The sequence below is a fragment of the Poecile atricapillus genome, chromosome Z (assembly GCF_030490865.1).
Source record: "Poecile atricapillus isolate bPoeAtr1 chromosome Z, bPoeAtr1.hap1, whole genome shotgun sequence".
Taxonomy (NCBI): Eukaryota; Metazoa; Chordata; class Aves; order Passeriformes; family Paridae; genus Poecile; species Poecile atricapillus.
Window position 1 is genome coordinate 129403199 of NC_081289.1, and position 20943 is coordinate 129424141.

The window sequence follows — 20943 nt, forward strand, 5'->3', positions numbered from 1 at the left end:
TGAATTTAAACACAGTGGGATAATGTTTCCTTGGTATTAAACCCACTACTGTAGCTGAAGTGATAATGTCTTAAAGAGTCAATGGTTTTTATTTTCACTTTGTTTCACTTACTAGTCTTACTACTTTCCAACAGAAGCAAAATATGAAACACAGCGCCAACGGCAATATGTATTTCTATTTCATAGTATGAACAGCAAGAGTAACTTTTGTGTTTGGAGAAAAACTAAGTTCCTCATTAATACATAATTATTTTCATACTTCGATGAAGTTGGTTGATCATACTTTTTCCTTTGCCTATAAAATGATATTAAACATAGTAAATTATGTTTCTAAATGAATAAAAGCAGTATTAATTTATCTAAACTACTAACATTTCTGTAGTCGCTGAAATGATCAAAACTGAAATATAACTTGCTAAGAAGTTCATATGCAATCATTTTTTTTTTCCAGTTGTGTGTTTGGAAAATAGGGAAGAACTGACTATGTTTTCCTGTTAGGGAAACTTATGAAAAGAAGCAATGGTTATATAAATGTACTAAATTAATATGGAAATAAGCATTTGACTTGTCGTTTGGAACTTAGAAGTATTCATCTTTGAAGCTAAATGTTAACCTGCCTTTACAAATATTGAACTACAGGCCTGTCAGTCTCACTTCAGTAGCTGGTAAAAGTTTTGGAGAAGACCATTCTGAAAAACACCGGAAGGTCAATGCAGCCATCAGTCACAGCCAGCACAGCTTCATGAGGGAAAGGTCCTGCTTGTCAATTTCCTTTTATGACAAAGTAACACATCTAGTTGCCCAAGGGAAGCCAGCTGATGTGATCTTTCTGGATTTCAGCAAAGCTTTCAGTACTGTCTCTCACAGGATCCTTCTGGACAAAATGCCCAGCTCACAGCTGGAAGAACACATTAAAGGACGGGTAAGCAACTGGCTCATGGGGTGGGTACAAAGGGTTACAGTGAATGGGGTGACATCAGACTGGTAACCTGTCACTAGGGGGGGTTCTACAGAACTTCATCTTAGGCCCTCAAACCTTCAACATCTTCATTAGCAACCTGGATGCAGGATTGGAAGGGATACTAAACAAGTTCAACAATGATACTAAATTGGGACGAACTGTGGAAGGCACAGAAGTTGCACAGAGAGATCCTGCCAGTCAGAAGGACTGACAATCATGAACCAGATGAAATTTAACATGGGCATGTCCTGGACTCTGTACCTGGGATGGGGCAGCCCTGGCTGTGCAGACAGACTGGGGAATGAGAGGCTGGAGAGCAGTGCCATGGAAAGGGCCCTGGGGTTCTGGGGTTCAAGTTGAACATGAGCCAGCAGTGCCCTGGCAGCCAGGAGGGCCGAGTGTGTCCTGACCATATAAGAAGGTCATAAAGCTATTACACTGCCCAGGAGGCACATGGAGGTGTTGAAGAATCTTGAGGGGAAGCCACATGAGAAGCAGCTTGGTCTGTTCAGCCTCGGGAGAGACTGAAGTCAGACTACATTGTAGTCTGCAACTTCCCTGTGAGAGGACATGGAGGGCAGGCAGTGATCTCTTCTCTGTGGTGACAGTACTTGAGGTAACAACATGAAGCTGTGTCGGGGGAGGTTCAGGTTGCATATCAGGAAAAGGTTCTTCACCAGAGGGTGGCTGGGCACTGGAAAAGGCTCCCCACAGAAGTGGTCACACAACCAAGCTGGACAGAGCTCAAGGTGTTTGGACAATGCACTCAGGAACCTGGCACGAACCCTCCTGTGCAGGGCCAGGAGTTGAATTCACTGATACTTCCAGATCCCTTCCAACACTGAATACACTATTATTCTTTTAAATTAGTTAAATTTTCAAGTAGTGAATACTTAATGAAGTTGAAAATAATCTAATTTTAGTTATTTTAGATTCTACTTCAATTATGCCACAGGTGAGAAAATGCTGTTGACCTACTATATTCAAACAAGTATCAGATGAACCACTGCACAATGTAAAGACATGGACCTTTCAGAACTACCACAGGACCAGAGCACTATATCCACTCCTGCACTCCAGTGAATTCCTCAGGAACAAGTCAGTTCTGCGAAGACATGAGTTGCCCACCACCAGTTTTCTTCATTAAATCAGATTTCTTGCAGTCAAGACACAATAAAAAGGTTAATTCTGGCCTAGTACCAAGCCTGTACTTTCCCTGACTCAAACAGGGCCCATTTGAACAGCCAGCTAACTGAGGCAACATGACTGGGTGCACAACAAAGACTAGTCCTTTAGAAGGCTCCACATCACGCAGACAGTATGCCCAAGCCAGCCCACCTACTCTGCAGAGCTGTACAGATGCTCTTTAAGATTTTGAGTATAAGCATATGCACAATGCAAACAGCTTGAGTGGAGGAAAAGTTCAGCCAAAAATCCATAGAGCTAGCCTGAAGGTTCAAGTCAACACACTGGCAAGCAACAACTGCACATCCTGAAAAAGTTCTCTGCAAGTCTCAGGCTGGCATCAAAACATTTCTTTAAGTGCCTGAATGCAAAGTGAGTCATTATTTGCAACTAAATTCTAAAAATGTCATGTCATTGCTCCTTGACCCTACACACACATGACCCAGAGCATACCAATGGTCTCTGATAGATTACAGAAAACAAATTAGGAACACTTTTGAGAGAGGGACTCAACATGTTAAGAATAAAATAAATCCAAAATTATTTAAATATTTCTGTTATAGAAATCCAAGAACTCCTTATGAAAGGAGACCTGGTATATTACCTTTAAACCAATATAATATGTAACTTGTAAGATGTCCAACTGCTATCAGGTCACAGGAGCTCTGAATTACTGCCACCTGTACAGTTGCCAATAAACCATTTCATTTCACATACTATTCTCCAAACTGGAACACCTAATCTCAGGAATTAACCTCAGTTCACAATCTGAAAGCAACATGCTGCCAAGAAACAGAGACCTCTTTTAGGCAAGTTAGTTTGGAGACAAATAATACTAGAAATGTTGCACAGCCCATAACAACTATCAACTGAATTTAGATTCCCTAGTAAGAAAATTTAATAAAGTTAACAAAGAAGAGATGAAAGTTGTGCAGGGTGTAAAGATAAAATACCCAGGTGACACATTTGCTTTGTTTGTGCTTTCTAAATGTCAAACTCCCCACACATACCCATTGAGGCATTCATACAACTTGATGAAACTAAAAACTATGCTCTCTTTATAGATGGAACAACAAAAGCCAAAGGCTTTAATTTCAACACTGTGAGGAATGAAACTAATGTTCCACAACCCACCTCTACTTTTTGTGCATTTTGAAAAAGAGCCTTTGAATCATATAACATTAAACAGAAAAAGATTAAAGATTCCTCTGTTTGCAAACTGGTGCATGGCATAGCATGGTCCTTTATTTCATCCCTATCCACTTCTACTGATTTAGCCCTTCAATCTGACTGCATTTACTAGCTTAATTAATTCTTATTCTAATAATCTAAGGCACGTAACACATGATATACATACATACATATGTACATATATATATATTTTTATATATATATGAAAGGCAACTTCTTTCTCATTTAATGCTCTCAAACACTTGAACTTTAAACTACAAAACAAAAAAAAATCCTTTAAAGTGCTACTGGAAAACTACATCTTGACTTTTAATGGTTCATGAAAGTTAAATAAGCTATTTGGCTAGTAAGTTTTAGCTGTTGGGCAGCTATGACAAACTGTATTTAAGAGCTACATATTAATGTTTGTAGTACAAGCCACTTAGAGAAAGTCAAATGCTTTACAAATGGAACACGACATACAGGTTTTTTTTCAAAACTGTATACTCTTATCAGTTGTTCTAGATGAGAATGGGACAATCTAGGTATTATTATTTTGTATGATTTAATTTCACACTTCTTTGTGAACTTCACCTTATCTGTTACCTTTGTCTTCACCTTCCTTTCTGACACTCAGCTTTTGTCCTCAACTCTCCTTTGAACTGTTGCCACTCTTCAGTTATCATGTACCTTAGCTACTCTCCATGTCACACACCTTAATCACACCAGTTGATCTGTCTGCCCACATGGTTCTTACACACCTCTGAGGAGAACCACCTCCATGATACTTAAATAAATTTTTGACTACTGAGTTATATGCAGAGAACATACACCAATGGTGCCACCTTACATGCAAGAATATAGTCTGAGTTTACAAGTGCTCTAATACTGACAGTCTGAAGACAAACTCTCTTGGACCATCCATCAGGACACTAAGGGTCCTAGACTAGCAGGTCTTAAAGGCCATGACCAGCTTCACACAGGGCCTCCATGAACATCCCCTGCCTGTGGCCCTGGAGTTTCATTTAAAAGCTCAGCTATGGGTCTTCAGCCCGTGCTTAAAGTGGCATCATTGGGTGTATCCACCTCCAGCCCTGGTTCTGGCTCTTGTCCTGGACAATAAAGGCACTGTCCCTGCTGGGGTCACTCTTACTTTCCAGCTTGCCTTATCTTCTGGAGTAGACAGCCCCTGATGCTCCCTAACATTTGGTTTGTCATTAATTTCTATTGAATACAATACTGTTTTTTTCCAGTGTATGCAAGTTACGTGCATTTGGTTTTCAGCCTCATATTGCAACCAAAACGAAGGACTCAATTTTTATGTAGCCTCTCTACCATAACTGATCTTAAATCTTACCTTGTTTTCAAAAGACACTAACCACACAAGCTTTTAGTTGTGGGTACCTGCATGATTAAATACCTTCAACAATACACATCTGTCTTGAGATGAAAACAAATGGCTGGCTGCAATGTAAGCAACCTATATAAGTGTCTCCCACTGGAGTTTTTTAGAAAAAATACTACACCTAAACTCTAACTCTATTATACACACAAGTGCAAGCAACAATTAAATGGTGCTAGCTAGGAAAAAAAAAAGCAAACAACTTCCTTTCTTTTGCATACTGGGTCAGTATCTGCAATCTTGGAACAACAATTCTTTAAACTGATGAAGGACTAATTATTGTGTGCTACAAGAGAAATACAATGAAACTACCAAACTACATAAAATGAAGTCTACATTCAAAGAAAGACTGAGTGCTCTTTTCTTCCATAATTATCTGATTTATTTCCACCTTTCATTATTTATTAATGTAAACACACCTCAGAAGTATTTTTAAGAATTCACCTTTGAGAATAAAAATAATCTCATCAGCTACCTTATTTGTGTGTTCACTTGTACTCTTCCTTATACATGGATCTTCTCCTCCTCCACTAGTCGTATTCTTTCTTCCTTTTCATATTCCTATCTAATCAACTGTTAACTCTCTCTCTGAAAGGAGACTGCAAGTATTGATATTACTCATGCTTTTCCAAAGCCTTAAGGCAACACTGGTATTTTAAATGCAAATCTTATTCTTGAATTCCAGTTCAGACATGCAGATTATTTGTCTCTTTCTCTGGTAAACATAAACACTGGCATATGACAAAACATCACTCTTGCAGAATTTTCCTTCCAATAACTTGTGCAGAAAATGCAAATACTCTGTGAATATGCAGCAGAATAGTCAAAGCTACTACATGAAGAGTTTTCTGCCTTTTTCCTTCATTTAAAATATAGTAGAAAGATGATAATACATGGTAACTTCTGAACATGCAGTATCTTAAAACTATTGAAATTCATAAAAAAAAAGACAAAAATTCAACAGCCATCACCTGTAACAAAATTTTAGTTTGGACTTCAATATAAATGGCATCACTAACACTTAGAAGATTACTTCATTAACATTTAGCAGAAGATTACAACAGTAGACTGATCACAAATGACAATGTCAGAGGTGTTCACATATAAAATATACATTCATAAAAGGTCTAAAAATATTTATATCAAATACTTAAGTATGACTTTAAAAAAATGAACAGGACTTGTTTATGAACTCTTTAATGTTAAGATCACAGAAATAAGCAGCTGCAATAACTGTTTACCCACACACATTCTGGAGTTGCCTACAGTCTGTCTTGTTGAGTCAAAAGTCACTTTACCTCTTCAACATCAGTTATGGGTCAAGAGAAGATTCAGACAGAAACTACTGCAGCTAGAAAGAGCTAAGTAAATAGTACTTAAACATACTAGTACACTGCCAGGAGAGAACTGACTTTCGAAACTCAGACAGAAAGGCCATTAATGTCTTAGGAAACAAGAAAACACACATTATAATGAAAGCACTCTAAACTTTTCAGCTTGTCTCCTGCTAGTTTAGAGATTTCTTTTATTAAAAACAAAAAAGGATAAGATCCTAAGACAGTTTGAAGGTCTGTTTTTTAACACACTCAGAATCAAATGCTTACAAAATAATTCTAAAGACAGCAAAATCCACTGTATTATCCTAAGAATGAAAACCTGCAGACAGGTAAAACATATAAAACATTTAGCTATTAAAGATCATACAGATTTGCTGATATTATTAATGTAAAACAGGAGTTTTTAAATTTGGGGATTTTTTAAAACTACTTGTGAGCAGGTTCATGCTTCCATGCTAACTATAAAAGCCTCTCAGTATTTTAGTCTCTTAAAATGGTCAATTTCACCTAAGACAGACAATAACAAGGTCAAATGAGTTAAAATGCTCACACCTACACTAAAGAAAAACCAAGGTCATTTTTAAAATCCAAACAGCAGTATTTTCCCTCTGAGTTAAATCTGTTGAACATGATATATTAAAACTACATCAATAAAGCAAATTTTATTATTTTGCTAACATAGATTTAAAAAACTGTCTATTGACAAGTGGCATAATTATTCCCCTTCCCTGTGTATCCATTTGGCATTTCATAATCTTACTACTGACTAATTTATTTGAGAAAAAATGTGGTTCAACTTAGTGCAACATGTTCTACAAATATATTTCTCTAACTTTGAGATGTAAAATATTCAGTATTGGGATATACCAACATGAAAGTCTTTTCCGTAAGAATGTTTGGGGGATTGCCTTTAAAATAAAGGGTAATTTTTCAAATGCAGTGTTAGATTTCATTTTAAATTGTTTAGTCCCTGAACGAAAGAAAGTATCATGTCCTTCTGTTTTAGGGCACTATTGCCAACAAACTTCACCTCTACCCTCCAAAGCTTTTTTGAGGGGTTGTTTGATTTTTTCCTTTTGGTGCAGTTTTGAGGTTTTATTTATGTCTCCAGTCTTCTTCAAATCTTCTAAGTAAGGAGAAGATTATTAGGGTCTCAAATCAGTAAGTTTTTGAAAAAAGTTATTATCATATGTGACAATGCCTTTTTTAAAAGTAAGCCAAACTTTAAGTAAGCAACCTACAGTTCTGAGCCCACAACGGTTAGTTGCCACACAACTGCTTAGAAGAGCATTCAGCTGTTTTAGTGAAGAAGCAAGCACATTGCTTATTTACTAGTCAGCTTTCAACACAAATACACCATAAACATCTGTCTGCTTGACTGTGTTTAACCTTTACTTTCTGAAAAGTGTGTCATTCCTCTCCTCTGGGTTTTCAGTTCCAAAAGTAAAGGAGCTGAATGTAGTTAAAATATGTCATCCCAAGTTGTATGACCAATAAAAAGAGCAATCTAAGAAGCCTTATCAGGAACATTTTGCTGTCATGATGCCTGCTCTACTTACTCCTCCATACGTACATTACAAAAACAGTCATTTCCAGCCCTATTCTCAAACATTCTCTCCTAAATATTTTTTTCCTATCTGCCCCTCTTACTTGCACATCTTTCTATCCAACCTCTTCCTCCTCTAGACGAATACTGAAAGGACATAAACTTTCACAAACATTACCAGGAATACCATAGACTTTAAGAACTCAAATGAGCTTGGTCTGAGCTCATCCCTAAGCTATACGATACATGGTATTTTGCACTTTCTCATTTTGATGGAATTGTTCACCTTGACAGCAACATCTCGCTTGATCACATGTTTCATTACATCCAACACCTTCATTACTCCATGGGGGCTCTCCAAAGCTTACTCCTTCCACTCCAAAGGAAACAAGGAACATTCTTGCACCCTACTCCAAATAATGCCAAACACAGAAGTCAAAAGTAGGAAATCTAAAACACCATTCGTGTTCAACATAGTCACTTTGATATCTTAATAAATGGTGCATACCCATGAACACAATAGATGTAAGTTACCCTGTTGCTACTACTCAAGTAATGATGGATTAGCAGCTCTGAGATACTACATAAAATACTGCAAAGGGAATTAAGTCATTCTACTTATCAAAAATTTCCCCCTTCTCTTCCTCAAAGCATGCAAAATTGTTGCAGAAAGACGACAGTCCTTCAAAAGAGATAAACACAGGCTGCCATCATAGGACCTGTGACTGTAACAAACACCACTGATACTGCTTTCAGTCACAGTGAACAAGCAAGATTTGTCTCCTAGACCCTCTCATAACCACACAATCACTATTTGAACAGTGTGCACCGTTGAAAGGAGTTGTTTTCAAACAAATTATGCACTTCAGACATAGGAAATACCAACTCCCAAGCTACTGTTCAGGGTGTCTCCAAAATCAGACAGTCACTGCTGCCTAGAGTTTTGTTTTTAAATGTATGCTCATTAAGTGTATGAACGGTAGTGGATTTCATCTTTTTCTTCCTTTGTCAACATCCATTTGTCTCTCCATATCTTTCACCTTGAGTCTTCTCCAACACTCCACGTCAACACAATCTCTCGAGCAAAAAACTGCTGGAATTTTATTCCAGATTTCAGTTTACCCTAGTGCTATTATATTGTAAGATACTGTGACTCACTGTACTTACTCTGATACACATTAAAACCAAAATGCATACTTAAGATAAAATTGTAAAATTCCAGACAAATATGTATTTTAAAAGCCAAATACATCCTTTTTTCTGATGAATAATAAAAATAGAACTATCTAAAAAACATCTCTTATACAGCTAGGACAAGACTGCAAAAAGACCATTTTTTCTCCCAGTCTGATCTTTAAATTTTATTCCAGGTTCTCTATGCAGATTATATCAGTCACCAGAAATAATTTTAACAATTAAAAATGCTATAGAACTGTTTTTTATTAATGAAAATTAAAGCTTCTGATGTGTCTGAGCCTGAAAATACCACACATATATTTATTTATTTATTGTGTGGAATAAAGTAAGCAGCAGACATGCATTACAGGTGGATGAAATAATAAATAATACAACTTCTGCAACATGCTACCTATTCCAAACTTGACAAAAATGTAACACTGGCTAGCACTTACATTGTCCAAACAGCTCTCTGCTCTACCCAGACCTAGCTCTGGGAAGTCTAAGCCATATTTTAGCACATGCTTTGGTATTGACATGCAACAAAAACATCAATATTATTTCATTAAAGAAGAAAAACCAAACCCAACCAAAAAATAGCACAAAAGAGTAAGCTAGTTACCTTGTAGAATTTTGGTTTCTTTAAAGTTAGAAAGTATTTTCTCTATTTTTCATGGAAGGAAAGCATAAAAAATTAAGACAGGAGTTTTTTTTCTGTTTCAGAAGTCTTTTATTTTGCCACAAAAATGGCTTCTCCCTCATTTTTCTGAGGGGGAAGACTGTTATTAAAGACAGCAACTGAAAACTGAGCTATATTACTCTCATAATAATTAGGGAAGTAACATGAAACAACCAAACTTTACTCTGAATCTGAGTAAACAAAAACATAGTGCTGTAGTGATATAAGATTCATTCAAGTGCCCTCACAGTTCACAGTCCCAGAATCTTCTTTGGTCATCTCCTAAGAACACCAATAGTTTTTACTGTTATTAATTCTAACACTTAAAGACACACATCTAGCACACTGGTATAACACATTCTTTCTACACGTTGACAATGACAGAAATTACTCCACAAGTAGTTGTATTGAAAACAAATACTTCAAACATACTTTAAAACAAAGAAACTACTTGTACCAAATTGTATCTGTCAAAATACTTTTCTTAAAGGAAACCAGTAGTGCAAGACTTAGATATCCATCTGCAAGACATACAGCAAACTACTGGCTTCTTAAAGAAGTAGTCTTTTAGATAGCTGCTGATCACTGCAACTGCAACTAACAAGCTTAAGTGGTCTTTGGTAAAAGGTTCAGTTCTGTGAGGTCAGGAGTTGTGAGACACTAAAGCTAAAAATGGGAGTTGTACACTGTTAAACTTGGAGGCATCTATACACATATTGAAATTTATCTCATTAAATACAAAGGATTACATGCTCTGTAAGAAAGATTATACTGTATGTAACAGGAAAACAAACAGTTGCATACAAGAAGCAATACAAAATAAAAAAGCAACAGGTACACTTTCTCCTTTCCACTTCTGAATTATCACCTCACCATGAGCAACAGGAAGACATATTGAATTTTCTGTAATTAAGTATGCTGATTCTCACTCCCAAATAGGGAGACTACTGAGGCTGGTTAAGAATAAAATTTCATATAATATTTTTTATATGTAGATATTTTTATATAAAACAATAATTGAGAAAATATTCAAGTTTCAGTGCCTACCTAACCAGGAGATAATTACTTTGCAAAACTTGTGCAACAACTGACAGTCTTAAGCATTACATTATACTGCCAAAACTATCTTATTCTGAAGCAACTTTTCCTTATTCCATGGAAAATTTTATTCTCATTCTAACAATAAGCAGTGATTACAAAGCTGTGTACAAAACTTTAAGAGAAACCCATAATGCTCTCCCTCTTCTCCAAGAAACCTGCTGACCTATGATCAGGTCACTGTCCTACAGAATGTGAGGCTTAAGTTTCAGCCTCACTCAGGTAAATGTCCTCAACATCCCTCTCATTGAAAACGCTAAGGGGCACTAATTCTTCCTCACCCTCTGTGACAAGCAAGGAACATAATGCACTGCTTCAAAGAAGACATACTAACTAAAGTGTACCTACTTCATATTTCCACGCATCTCATACCCAGCTCTGCTACATCCTACTAATTTTTTTTTTGTTATAATTATTTGAAATGTAGAGTGGTGAGACTTCAAAACAAACAAACAAAATTATTTTTAGCCTGAATCACTCGACTGACCCAATTTACTACATGGGATAGGCAACAATTCTGTCAGCATCACAGAGGAGCAGAAGAAGGGCAGAAAGAAACAGCTGAACATGAACACTAAGTTTCTGGATTAGTGTAGAGGAACTCCTAAATTCATACTCACAGACTTCAAAGCATTTTTAGGAGACCAACAATTAACCTTCAACTCCATAAAATAGGTGCCATTTTAGGAGGGAGGAGGGAGCAGTTGCCAATGGGACAATCCGAGGATTAAAATGTGAAAAAACAGTAGAGCTAGAGCTCTTTCTCTGTGTGCATATATAGTTTTCTCTCTGTGTTTCTATATGCATGCACACATATCTATAACACATATACATTTAAAAACGCACACAGATTTAAAAAAAATTACTGGAACTAACCTGTATCTGTTAATATATAAAGACTAAAGGAGTACAGAAAGCAAATTCTCCAAATCACAACTGTAGGCCTTGAGCTACATTTTTTCTCCTGACTAGAGTGGGGTCTTAACATAAGCCTTGGGCCTGTGAGATGCACAAAAGTAAACGTATCTTCAACTTGCGGTTGGGTCATGTACCGACTTCTAGCACAAGTCTCTGCATTAAAGAAACAAATAACAAAGTGCCACCTACGATTGTAAATCTAATTCCAATATCAGTTTCAGGAAATCGGGGAAAAAGCAGATATCCATCCTCTGAAAAAGATGCCGTGTTTCGAAGAAGGGATGGAGAGAAAATGGAACACGATGCAAAAGAATGTCGTAGGGTACAAATCTCTGGGAAGACTGCTGGCGAGGTAACGCTCCCCGGCAGCGAGGCCATGACAACCAGAACTCGACCTCCAGGCAAGGACATCGGGCGAGCGGTCACCGCGAGGCAGACAGCAAGGACGGGCAAGGGCACGCACCGACAGACAGAAACAGGCAGGGACACGCACGGACTTACACGGAGGAAGCCTCGGCCCGGCGCCTGCTGCCAATCTGGCCGCCCCCCACCCTCGTCGGGGTCCCCCCGGCCCAGCTCCCGGGGCGGCCGCGGCGGAGGCACAGGCCCGGGACAGCCTCCTCGGGTCCCCGCGGGCGCCGAGGTGCGGTGGGACCCCCCGGCCGGCCGGCGGGGAGCCTGCGGTGCCGTTACCTGGGCGGCGGCGGGCGGACCGCGGCCGCACCGCTCCTGGCGACGAGGCCCCTCAGCGCCGCTGACATTGAGAGAGACGCCGCCATGATGCTCAACGCAGCCTCTGAGAGACGGCGGCGCCGCAGGGCCAAACCTCCTCCGCCCCGGACAGGAAACGCGAAGGCGAAGGCAGGAAGAGGCGGCCGGAAGGGAAGGGTGCTGGAATAGGGTGCAATGGAGAGAGGCCGGGGTAGAGGGAGGAGCGAAGGGCACTGCTAGCATGGGGAGAAGGTAGAGCTGATGCCCGGAGTTCCGTGGAGGAGCCGTTCACGTGGTTGGGGTGCAGACGTTCCTTTTCTCCAGCCTTATGTTTGGCCCAGAAACTTTTTCTGGCAGCGTTGGTTGTGACATCTTCTTTATGGGAACAAACTGGAAGAGAGGAAATTAAGGTTAGCTGTTAGAAGGAAATTCTTTACCGTGAGGGTGGTGAGACACTGGAACAGGTTGCCCAGGGAGGTTGTGGATTTCCCAGTGTTCAAAAGCAGGTTTCAGTTTTGAATAAAGCCTTGAGAAACCTGGACTATGGAACTAGGGATGTGTCTGTACCCTATGGCAGGGGTGTTGGGACTAGATGATCTTTTAAGATCTGTTTCTAGATATATAAAGTATATCTAAATATATCCTTTTTTTGTATACCCTTAACACTTGCTGATTCTGTGACTCTGGATGGCAGGTGACAAGCCCCAGGGAGGGCAGGTCCCCCTGTGCCCGGAGACCTCCTTCCTAGGCACAGAAACTGTGGGGACAGGTATTTTTGGCCTCATTCTTTCCCATTATGTTTCACAGACAAAATGGTGCACTCTGTACAAAGACGTGAAAGTGCTGGTGCATCTTCTCGTGCCTGTTTTTTAGCACACTTCTCAGTTTCGCTGTCTGAAATGGGTTCACATTCTTAGTTTGCTGAGATAAGGAAGCCTCTAGCATTCTGTGGCATTTCCAGGAGTTCTATTGTATTTTTTAACCAATTCCAGCCTTACCTCCTATATTCAAGCAAGAAGGATTGACATAATCCCTAGTCTCTTGGAGTCATATTTATGATACATTAACTGTAAACTGGAAGTAAATAACAGTACTCGTTCCCTACAATAATTGGGGTGCTATGTACAAGGTTGAAGAAGACAGATTGCTATAAATCTGAAGTCAAGTATGATTCTGTTCAATGCCAAAAGCTCAAATGACATAAAGTTTCCAAAAACACATGGTGCAAAAGCAGTGTTAGAGTAGGATCTGCAACATTGTAAAGAACTGAAAAGTTTTTGGTTCTGATGATAGATGGCATTCTTGAAATTACTCTAATTATTTTTATATTAAAAATCTGATGACATTTGGGGAAAAAAGAAAAAGCTTAAATGAAGTTTCAGCTTTAATTTTGCTTTAAAAAAGAGAAATTTTTTTAGAAAAAAACAAAAACAAAACCAGCTATTAAATTCCTACAGGAGGGGATGTTGGTTTTGACTAGCTGTTTCTGCTTTGCTCCAAGAGAAGCAAGCCTTGTGCTTGATTTTGACAGCAGAGTTTGACAGGGTCAGATACAAAAATTCTGCACAAGCAAGTATATTCAGCATTTTCTTGCCCTAAATGAAGGAAGACTGAAAAATAGTTTTAATGAAAAGCTAAACAAACTTTCAACAAATCTCCTCTGCAGTATCAAATCAACAGAACATTAATTTTCAAAGCAACACCCATATATTATATAGTCCTAATGAAATGTCAGACCTAGAGCCATTATTTCATAGTTTTTGTAGTAGGCAGTTGCAAGTCATCCTATCCAAACTTTCCACTGTAAAATATGTAATTTTCTATTCTTTCTTCCCATCAAAACTTCTGATCTATGGGGAAATGAAAGTGTATCCTGTTTTTCCCTTTCAAAACAGAAACAATGCTGCAGAAAAAAGAGAAAAGGGAAAAACCTGTCTGGGAAGCATAACTGAGAGACACGGTAACAACAACAGTTTATAAATTTGGTGGGTTTATAGACGTGAGTATTTAAAATTAATTTTTCAATTGTTAGTATGTTCAAAGTCAGATGAAGTAAGACAGATAACAGGAGTAATTTTGTACCAGTGATTAATTGGAATGGTTTATATGGGGTAGTGGTGTCTTCTGTTAAATGCAGATGGGAAAATACCCCAAACTTTTGAACTTAGCAGGTTTGTCCAGTGAGTTGGAAAGACTTTGAAAAACTCCTTCCCACATTTTTGGGGGATTTTTTTTTTTTCCACAGCTGTACTAGTTATCAATCTAATAGTGCATGTCTCTCACATCAAAGCTTCAGTCACCTGCAGATGAGACATAGCAAGAATATCTGCATCTCACAAAATTCATTAGTTTTTATTTCTTCCAAAGTCTTTGTCAAGTGCCTAAGTGATGACAGCGTTCACATCAACTCAGATTTACTTCATCTAATCCAAACTTTTCTCTTTTGTGGTGCTTCAGCTAAGAGGAGTGTTCTGTCATTTATGTGAGTAGGGGAAGATTTTGTAAGTATTCAAAGGCACCAGTGGTTTGGTGAAGCTAGTTGCCTTTGATGGCTCCATTTTGAACTGAGGTAAATTATCTGAGTCTGTCTATCAGCTGACAGATTATCATAGCTCATGGGAAGATATTTTGGGCAGGTCCAGCTTTGTGTCTTCTCTCCCTAACAGAGAGGAAGCCAGTGGTTGGGCAGCATGTGGAGGCTCCTGTTCTTTGTGTGACCCAGTTCTTCAAACTCCTGCTCTCCCTGTTGCCTCTCCTTTTGGTGGGGAAAGGACAGAGGTAGCACATGGCAGCTGGAATTTGAAGTTGCCACCTTATTAAATGAATCTGCCAAAGGAGGTTGCCAAATTCAGGAGCTGCCTTTGGCAGCTGCAGGAACAGGATGGTCCTGTGTTAGATCACGACTGATGGGCTTGAGCATGTGTGCATGTGAACGTGCTGCTAATTGCTTGCACAGTCCCTGGAACCGTTTTGACCCTGACTAATTAGCACCATCCCAAACAATGTCTGAGCACAGTCTGGGAATGAGCATGGGCCTGGGACTGTTCCTAATAAGCCTTGCGGATGAAGCCTTTCTGGGTTTTAGTTTGGTTTTTTTTTGAGTAGGGGAGAAGTGGAGAAAGAGTTTAGCTGCACGGGTGTGAGCTGTGACATGTAAGCTGAGCTGCATCAGGGGTACAAAAGGATCCTTAAACTGTTTGTTTACTGATTTAAATGTAACCTTAGCATTTGTTGATGAAGTATTTTTTGTATAGTAGTCATAAAATGATGAGACTATTTCAAGACAAATAACCATAATTCTCCAGAGACAGCATTTGTGGCAATTCCAAGCACACAGTTTACCATGAAATTAATATGCACCAACAGTCCCTTGCAGTCTGGTGCCTGAGAAAGGGAGAGACATGAATTTTTCTGTCTCTCACTACCTCTCCAGGTTTATAAGTTATACCCAGGTTTATAAGTTATTTATATATTTTATGTGTAAGATACTCCTATGCAGGTTTAATGTGTACTGTTTTATCTGATTGGCTTAAATTTGTGAAAATGTATTCACACATACACATACATGTGTATTCACACACCTTTTTTAATCATTATGTCTTGGGTTAAACTAACAAATTTTTGTGCATAGCACTCTTAGAAAATGGAGTGTTAATTGCCATATTCCTCAAAACAGTTCAGTGCATCAATTTTTGAGGTGACTGCAGAACTATCATTTGAAGTCAAGAGTTTTACAAAGGCTTAAACTTTTCATTCATAATTCTGGCTGGAAGCTGATCTTCTGTCACTGATATACTGTGAAACACTGTCCCTCAAGACTGAGACAGCTCATGTGCCAGCACTTATTGTGCTGTACAGTATGCTCACAGTTCTTATTGTCTCACTATGAGAAAGCTTATTAGCTTAACTGTGCAGAGAGTCATATTTTCTCTTCACATATGTGAGCTGCACCCATTGTGAAAATTGGAGACCAAAATTTAACCTTTTACTTTTTCCCGCTAGGCTGAGGTTGCACAGCCTTACTTCATGCCCAAACCAGTTCTGGTAGAAATAATTTCATAGTCTCAAGTAAACTACAGTTAGCAGAGACCAGCAGAACTCTTGAGCTATTCCTTAATGTATTGTTGCTTTGAATTAGTTTGTTTTCTTCTGGGTGGCAGAGAGGAACTGTGTAGGAAACAATAGCATCAGTCTTGATCTTGACAGTCTAATGGGGCAAAGAGCTGGTGGAAAAAGGATACAAAATACAAAAAAGCTGATTATATTGTCTAGAGCTGCATGAATTCCCAGTTTCATTTATTTGTTGGTTGCATTGATTTTACATACAGAAGCTATGATTTTGGTGTTGGATAGCTCTCAGATTCTGACTCTTCAGACAGCTAAGCATGACAGTTTAACACAGACTAAGTAACATTAATTTATTTTCATAGGGCTAGGGTTTAGTTTTTAAAATACTAAGTTTTAGTTTGAGAATTTTATTTTGAAAATTTTATCTTTGTAAAGAGATTTCTCTATAAGCAGTGATAATTTTGGCTTCATTCTGTCTCAGGTAATTTACTTTGCTGGTGAAATATCAGCTGCACTTATGCTTGTAGGATTTTTTAAGTATTTGCAGCGGGACAGAGACTATTCCTATGTAATCCTTTGCAAACCTTACAATGCTTTAGGTGTCAGGTTAAATTTAACAGGAGAAATTGTCCTAAATGTCAGTTTCTGCATTGCAAGATGAGTTAGCATAGAAACATGATGTTTTGGGATTTTAGTATTTATTTACATTCTCTATATGGTAGACAGGTTGGTAAAAAAGCTGATGGTATTCTCAAAGTCTGTTTGGTTGCATACGAAATGTAAAGTGCAGTTGGAACTGTCTGGATTTAATTTTTCTCCCCCTTTGGTATGGGGGAATAAAATATCTCAGCTCATACAGGAGAAAAAAATTAAAACCAGGCAGAGCCAGCCCCATTGTAAGCTTCACATGCAATCAGATGTCCTTGCAGAGAAACTCCCCTTCCTGGCTGCACTGCTGCCACTAGTGAAACACAATTTAAAAAAAAAAAAAGAAAAAAAAAAAGAAAAAATCACTTTTTATACTCGCTGCTTTCAAGTTAGACATTGACATGTGAACCAAAATCTTCTTTTTAACTATTGCCCGGGAGGCCACCAAAGAATCCCAGCTGACCCCCTGCCATCAGAGTGAGTGATGGTCGGCTGCTGGTGTTGCAGCTCACTTCCCCCAGGCTGCCACCCTGAGAGATCCCACCATCCACCGTCGGTGTGAGTGACATTAGCCCACTGGGCTTTGAAAACACTTTTCAGGTCGGTCATTGCAGAGAGATAGCTTCCTTCACACACACCATCAGGGTGAGTGACGTCAGGCCACTGGGGTTTAAAATACAGACCCTCAGGCTTGCTAAGCTGACACTGCTGAGAAAACTGCTTTTATTGTTGTACATCAGCAGGGACCTCTTTGTCTTTTTTTGCATTGTTTACTTAGAAGCCAGCCTTCCCATTCCCCAACTCCCACCCCAGACAATTATTAACATCTGTAGAGTAATTTCTATATCTTCTTTCTTTTCTTTTCTTTTCTTTTCTTTTCTTTTCTTTTCTTTTCTTTTCTTTTCTTTTCTTTTCTTTTCTTTTCTTTTCTTTTCTTTTCTTTTCTTTTCTTTTCTTTTCTTTTCTTTTCTTTTCTTTTCTTTTCTTTTCTTTTCTTTTCTTTTCTTTTCTTTTCTTTTCTTTTCTTTCTTTCTTTCTTTCTTTCTTTCTTTCTTTCTTTCTTTCTTTCTTTCTTTCTTTCTTTCTTTCTTTCTTTCTCTCTCTCTCTCTCTCTCTCTCTCTCTCTCTCTTTCTCTCTTTCTCTCTTTCTCTCTTTCTCTCTTTCTCTCTTTCTCTCTTTCTCTCTTTCTCTCTTTCTTTCTCTCTCTCTCTCTCTCTTTCTCTCTCTCTTTCTCTCTCTCTTTCTCTCTCTCTTTCTCTCTTTCCTCCTCTTTCTCTCTCTTCTCTCTTTCTCTCTTTCTCTCTTTCTCTCTTTCTCTCTTTCTCTCTTTCTCTCTTTCTTTCTCTCTTTCTTTCTCTCTTTCTCTCTCTCTTTCTCTCTCTCTTTCTCTTTCTCTCTCTCTTTCTCTCTTTCTCTCTCTCTTTCTCTCTCTCTCTTTCTCTCTCTCTTTCTCTCTCTCTTTCTCTTTCTCTCTCTCTTTCTCTCTCTCTTTCTCTCTCGTTCTCTCTCTCTCTCTCTCTCTCTCTCTCCTTCTCTCCTTCTCTCCTTCTCTCCTTCTCTCCCTCCTTCTCTCTCTCTCTCTCTCTTTCTCTCTTTCTCTCTCCTTCTCTCCTTCTCCCTCCCTCCCTCCCTCCCTTCTCTTTCTCCCTCTTTCTCTCTTCTTTCTTCTCTTCTTCTCTTTCTTTTTTTTTTTTCTTTTTTTTTTTTTTGTTGTAACTGGAGGTAAAACAGATTTTAGTCTATGAATTTTTATAGCCATCTGCCTTCTCATATATAATTTTTGAAAGATCCTAGGTATGCTGGAGTATTTGTTAGTGGAAGAGTCTTAGAATAATAAAACAGTTGTTAGAGATTCTAGGGACTCCTTTTTGGTGCCCAGATCAGATACTCCTTCACTAAAAATTATTTTCATTCTTCCTTCTTAGCTTTTTGTGAGGTTCCTGGAAAATTAAGTCTTCAGGAAATTATTTCCTCCAGTCTTGACACAGTATGACTTCCCTTACTCTTCCAGTTCATGCTGCAAAAATAAAACTTCTCTGTTGCCAGCTCTTATAGAATTTGTTACCTGACATTTTGCATAGTTCTTGGACCCTGAGTTCAGATGATGAGATTATAAAGGCTTTCTGAAATACTACATGGTATTTAGTATAAAAAACCCTGACCAAAACTGGTTAATGTGGAATAAAAGAATTTAAAATCACCATTCTGTAATGTTGCTGGAAACACTATATTATATAATAATATGTAGTGCAGCAGAATTACCATTTTTCTGAACTCTATTTCTCTTTCATGCAAAATTAGGAAATAATTATTGGTATATTGATAAAAAGTAGTGATTTATTTATATCCACGTGATATATATTCTATTAATATATACTATAGAGCTGTATTATATCTAGTTTTGTATATATTTATATACTATATTGCGTATATCACTATATCTATAAGATTTATATTTATGTGTAAAGTATTTTAGTTCCTTGTGAAAACAGGAATCATAAGTAAACTTTGAAACATTTGAAAATTTAGGAAAATAAGTTATGAGAAAGATTAGTTTGTTAATTATTTATTTATATATAACGTATATAATTGTATTGAAACCAACATTTTTTTATCTAATTTGTGACTGTTTTCCTTTCCTTTACTCTGTGCAATTTAAACCTCTTGTCTCACAGATCTTGTCTTAATTTGGATGCATTTTATGGTCAGTTTTTCACAAGAGTAGTATTAAGATTACCACTGCTCAGTGAGAAATTTGATCACTGCAAATAGTCTCCCACTTCAACTTGCCTATTTATTTAATGGCATCAACTACAGGTAGATACTGAATAACTCCAGCTGCTTTGAAGAAAGAGGCTTTTGAAATGTTTTTGAGAGATTGCGGGAAATTATTGAAAATATGTCTAAATATAATAAATATCATGTATAAATATATCTTAATGGATCAGCTGTGCTGTCCAGTAAAATACATTTGAAAATAATTTCCTTTAGCCTTATGAAAACTGAAATACAGAGCAGAAATATATTAGCAGCCCACTGCTAATAGGACTGAAGTCCTTTCCTGTTAGCGTGAAAGTAGACCTCAGTGTAGTTCCCACTGCAAGATATTTCTGATGATGCTGGAGGCAAGGATGACATTTAGTCTTCCACACTGAAGTTCCCATCTTAAGTAATATCCATTATCAATAAAGTTTTTCCTACTCATAGAAGTTATCTTAAAGATGGAGATTGAAGGAACTTGATTGTATTCTCTGGCAGTAAAACTCTCAAGCTGGGTAGGTGTTTTGTGGGCTATTTTAAACAATTGTCCTGAGTCTTGAATAAGCTCCACCTCACTTTCTATAAACAAGACTTTCAAGGCTAACTGCTTGTTCCCACACCATACGAACTGAAGCAAGGATTGGACCCCAGACTTCTGCAGTTCAGAACCACAGACAAGACTGGGAATCAAACTTCTGTGGTATAATATTTGCAAGACATTTGAAGAAGTGCTTTTGCATTTTCTCCTGGCTGTGGCAATCTGTGTGTGTTTGCAACTGTGCACGTGTCTTGTTGACCAGATGGAAGAAAGTGTTACTTCCAGGTCTCTTTGTGCTGCTTACAGGAGTTCCTGTGTTGCTCTGAGGATGCTGGTGTTCAGGCATTCATGCCACCACCATACCCCAGCCAATTCCCCGTCTAACAAGCTCTGGGAAAGGGCAGTGTGTATTCAGTGCTGTGCAGTTTTGGGATTCCCCTGTTGAGGAAATCTCCAGGTCAAAAGTCTGGCTATGATATACCTTGTGTGAGGATTGATTAATTTGTCACATACCTAGCATTGCAAGTCAGTCCGTTCAGAAATGAGAAGGGGCCCTGAAATGTAATGAGTTTGCTTAATAGAAATAAAAACATAGTTTGCCTCCAAACACTTGGGCCTTTTTGATTTACTCACTTTTTATAATCCAGTTATCCTATGGAATCATGTACATTATTTTGTATCTTTGTTGTAATATAAAAGTTATGTTTTGTCTTAAGTTTAGAGCTTCAGTCTCAAGGTACACAAG

The 20943-nt window shown here is 38.1% G+C and overlaps 1 protein-coding gene across 1 annotated transcript in view; it reads right to left on the minus strand.

Moving 5' to 3' along the window:
• Nucleotides 1-12322, minus strand: part of NDUFS4 (NADH:ubiquinone oxidoreductase subunit S4) — a 46469-nt gene extending 34147 nt beyond the window's left edge. The window contains exon 1 of the mRNA XM_058864640.1: nt 12166-12322. Within this exon, the coding sequence (XP_058720623.1) occupies nt 12166-12251 (86 nt within the window). The 5' untranslated portion in view covers nt 12252-12322. The remainder of the gene's footprint in view (nt 1-12165) is intronic.
• Between the last annotated feature and the right edge of the window lie 8621 nt (nt 12323-20943).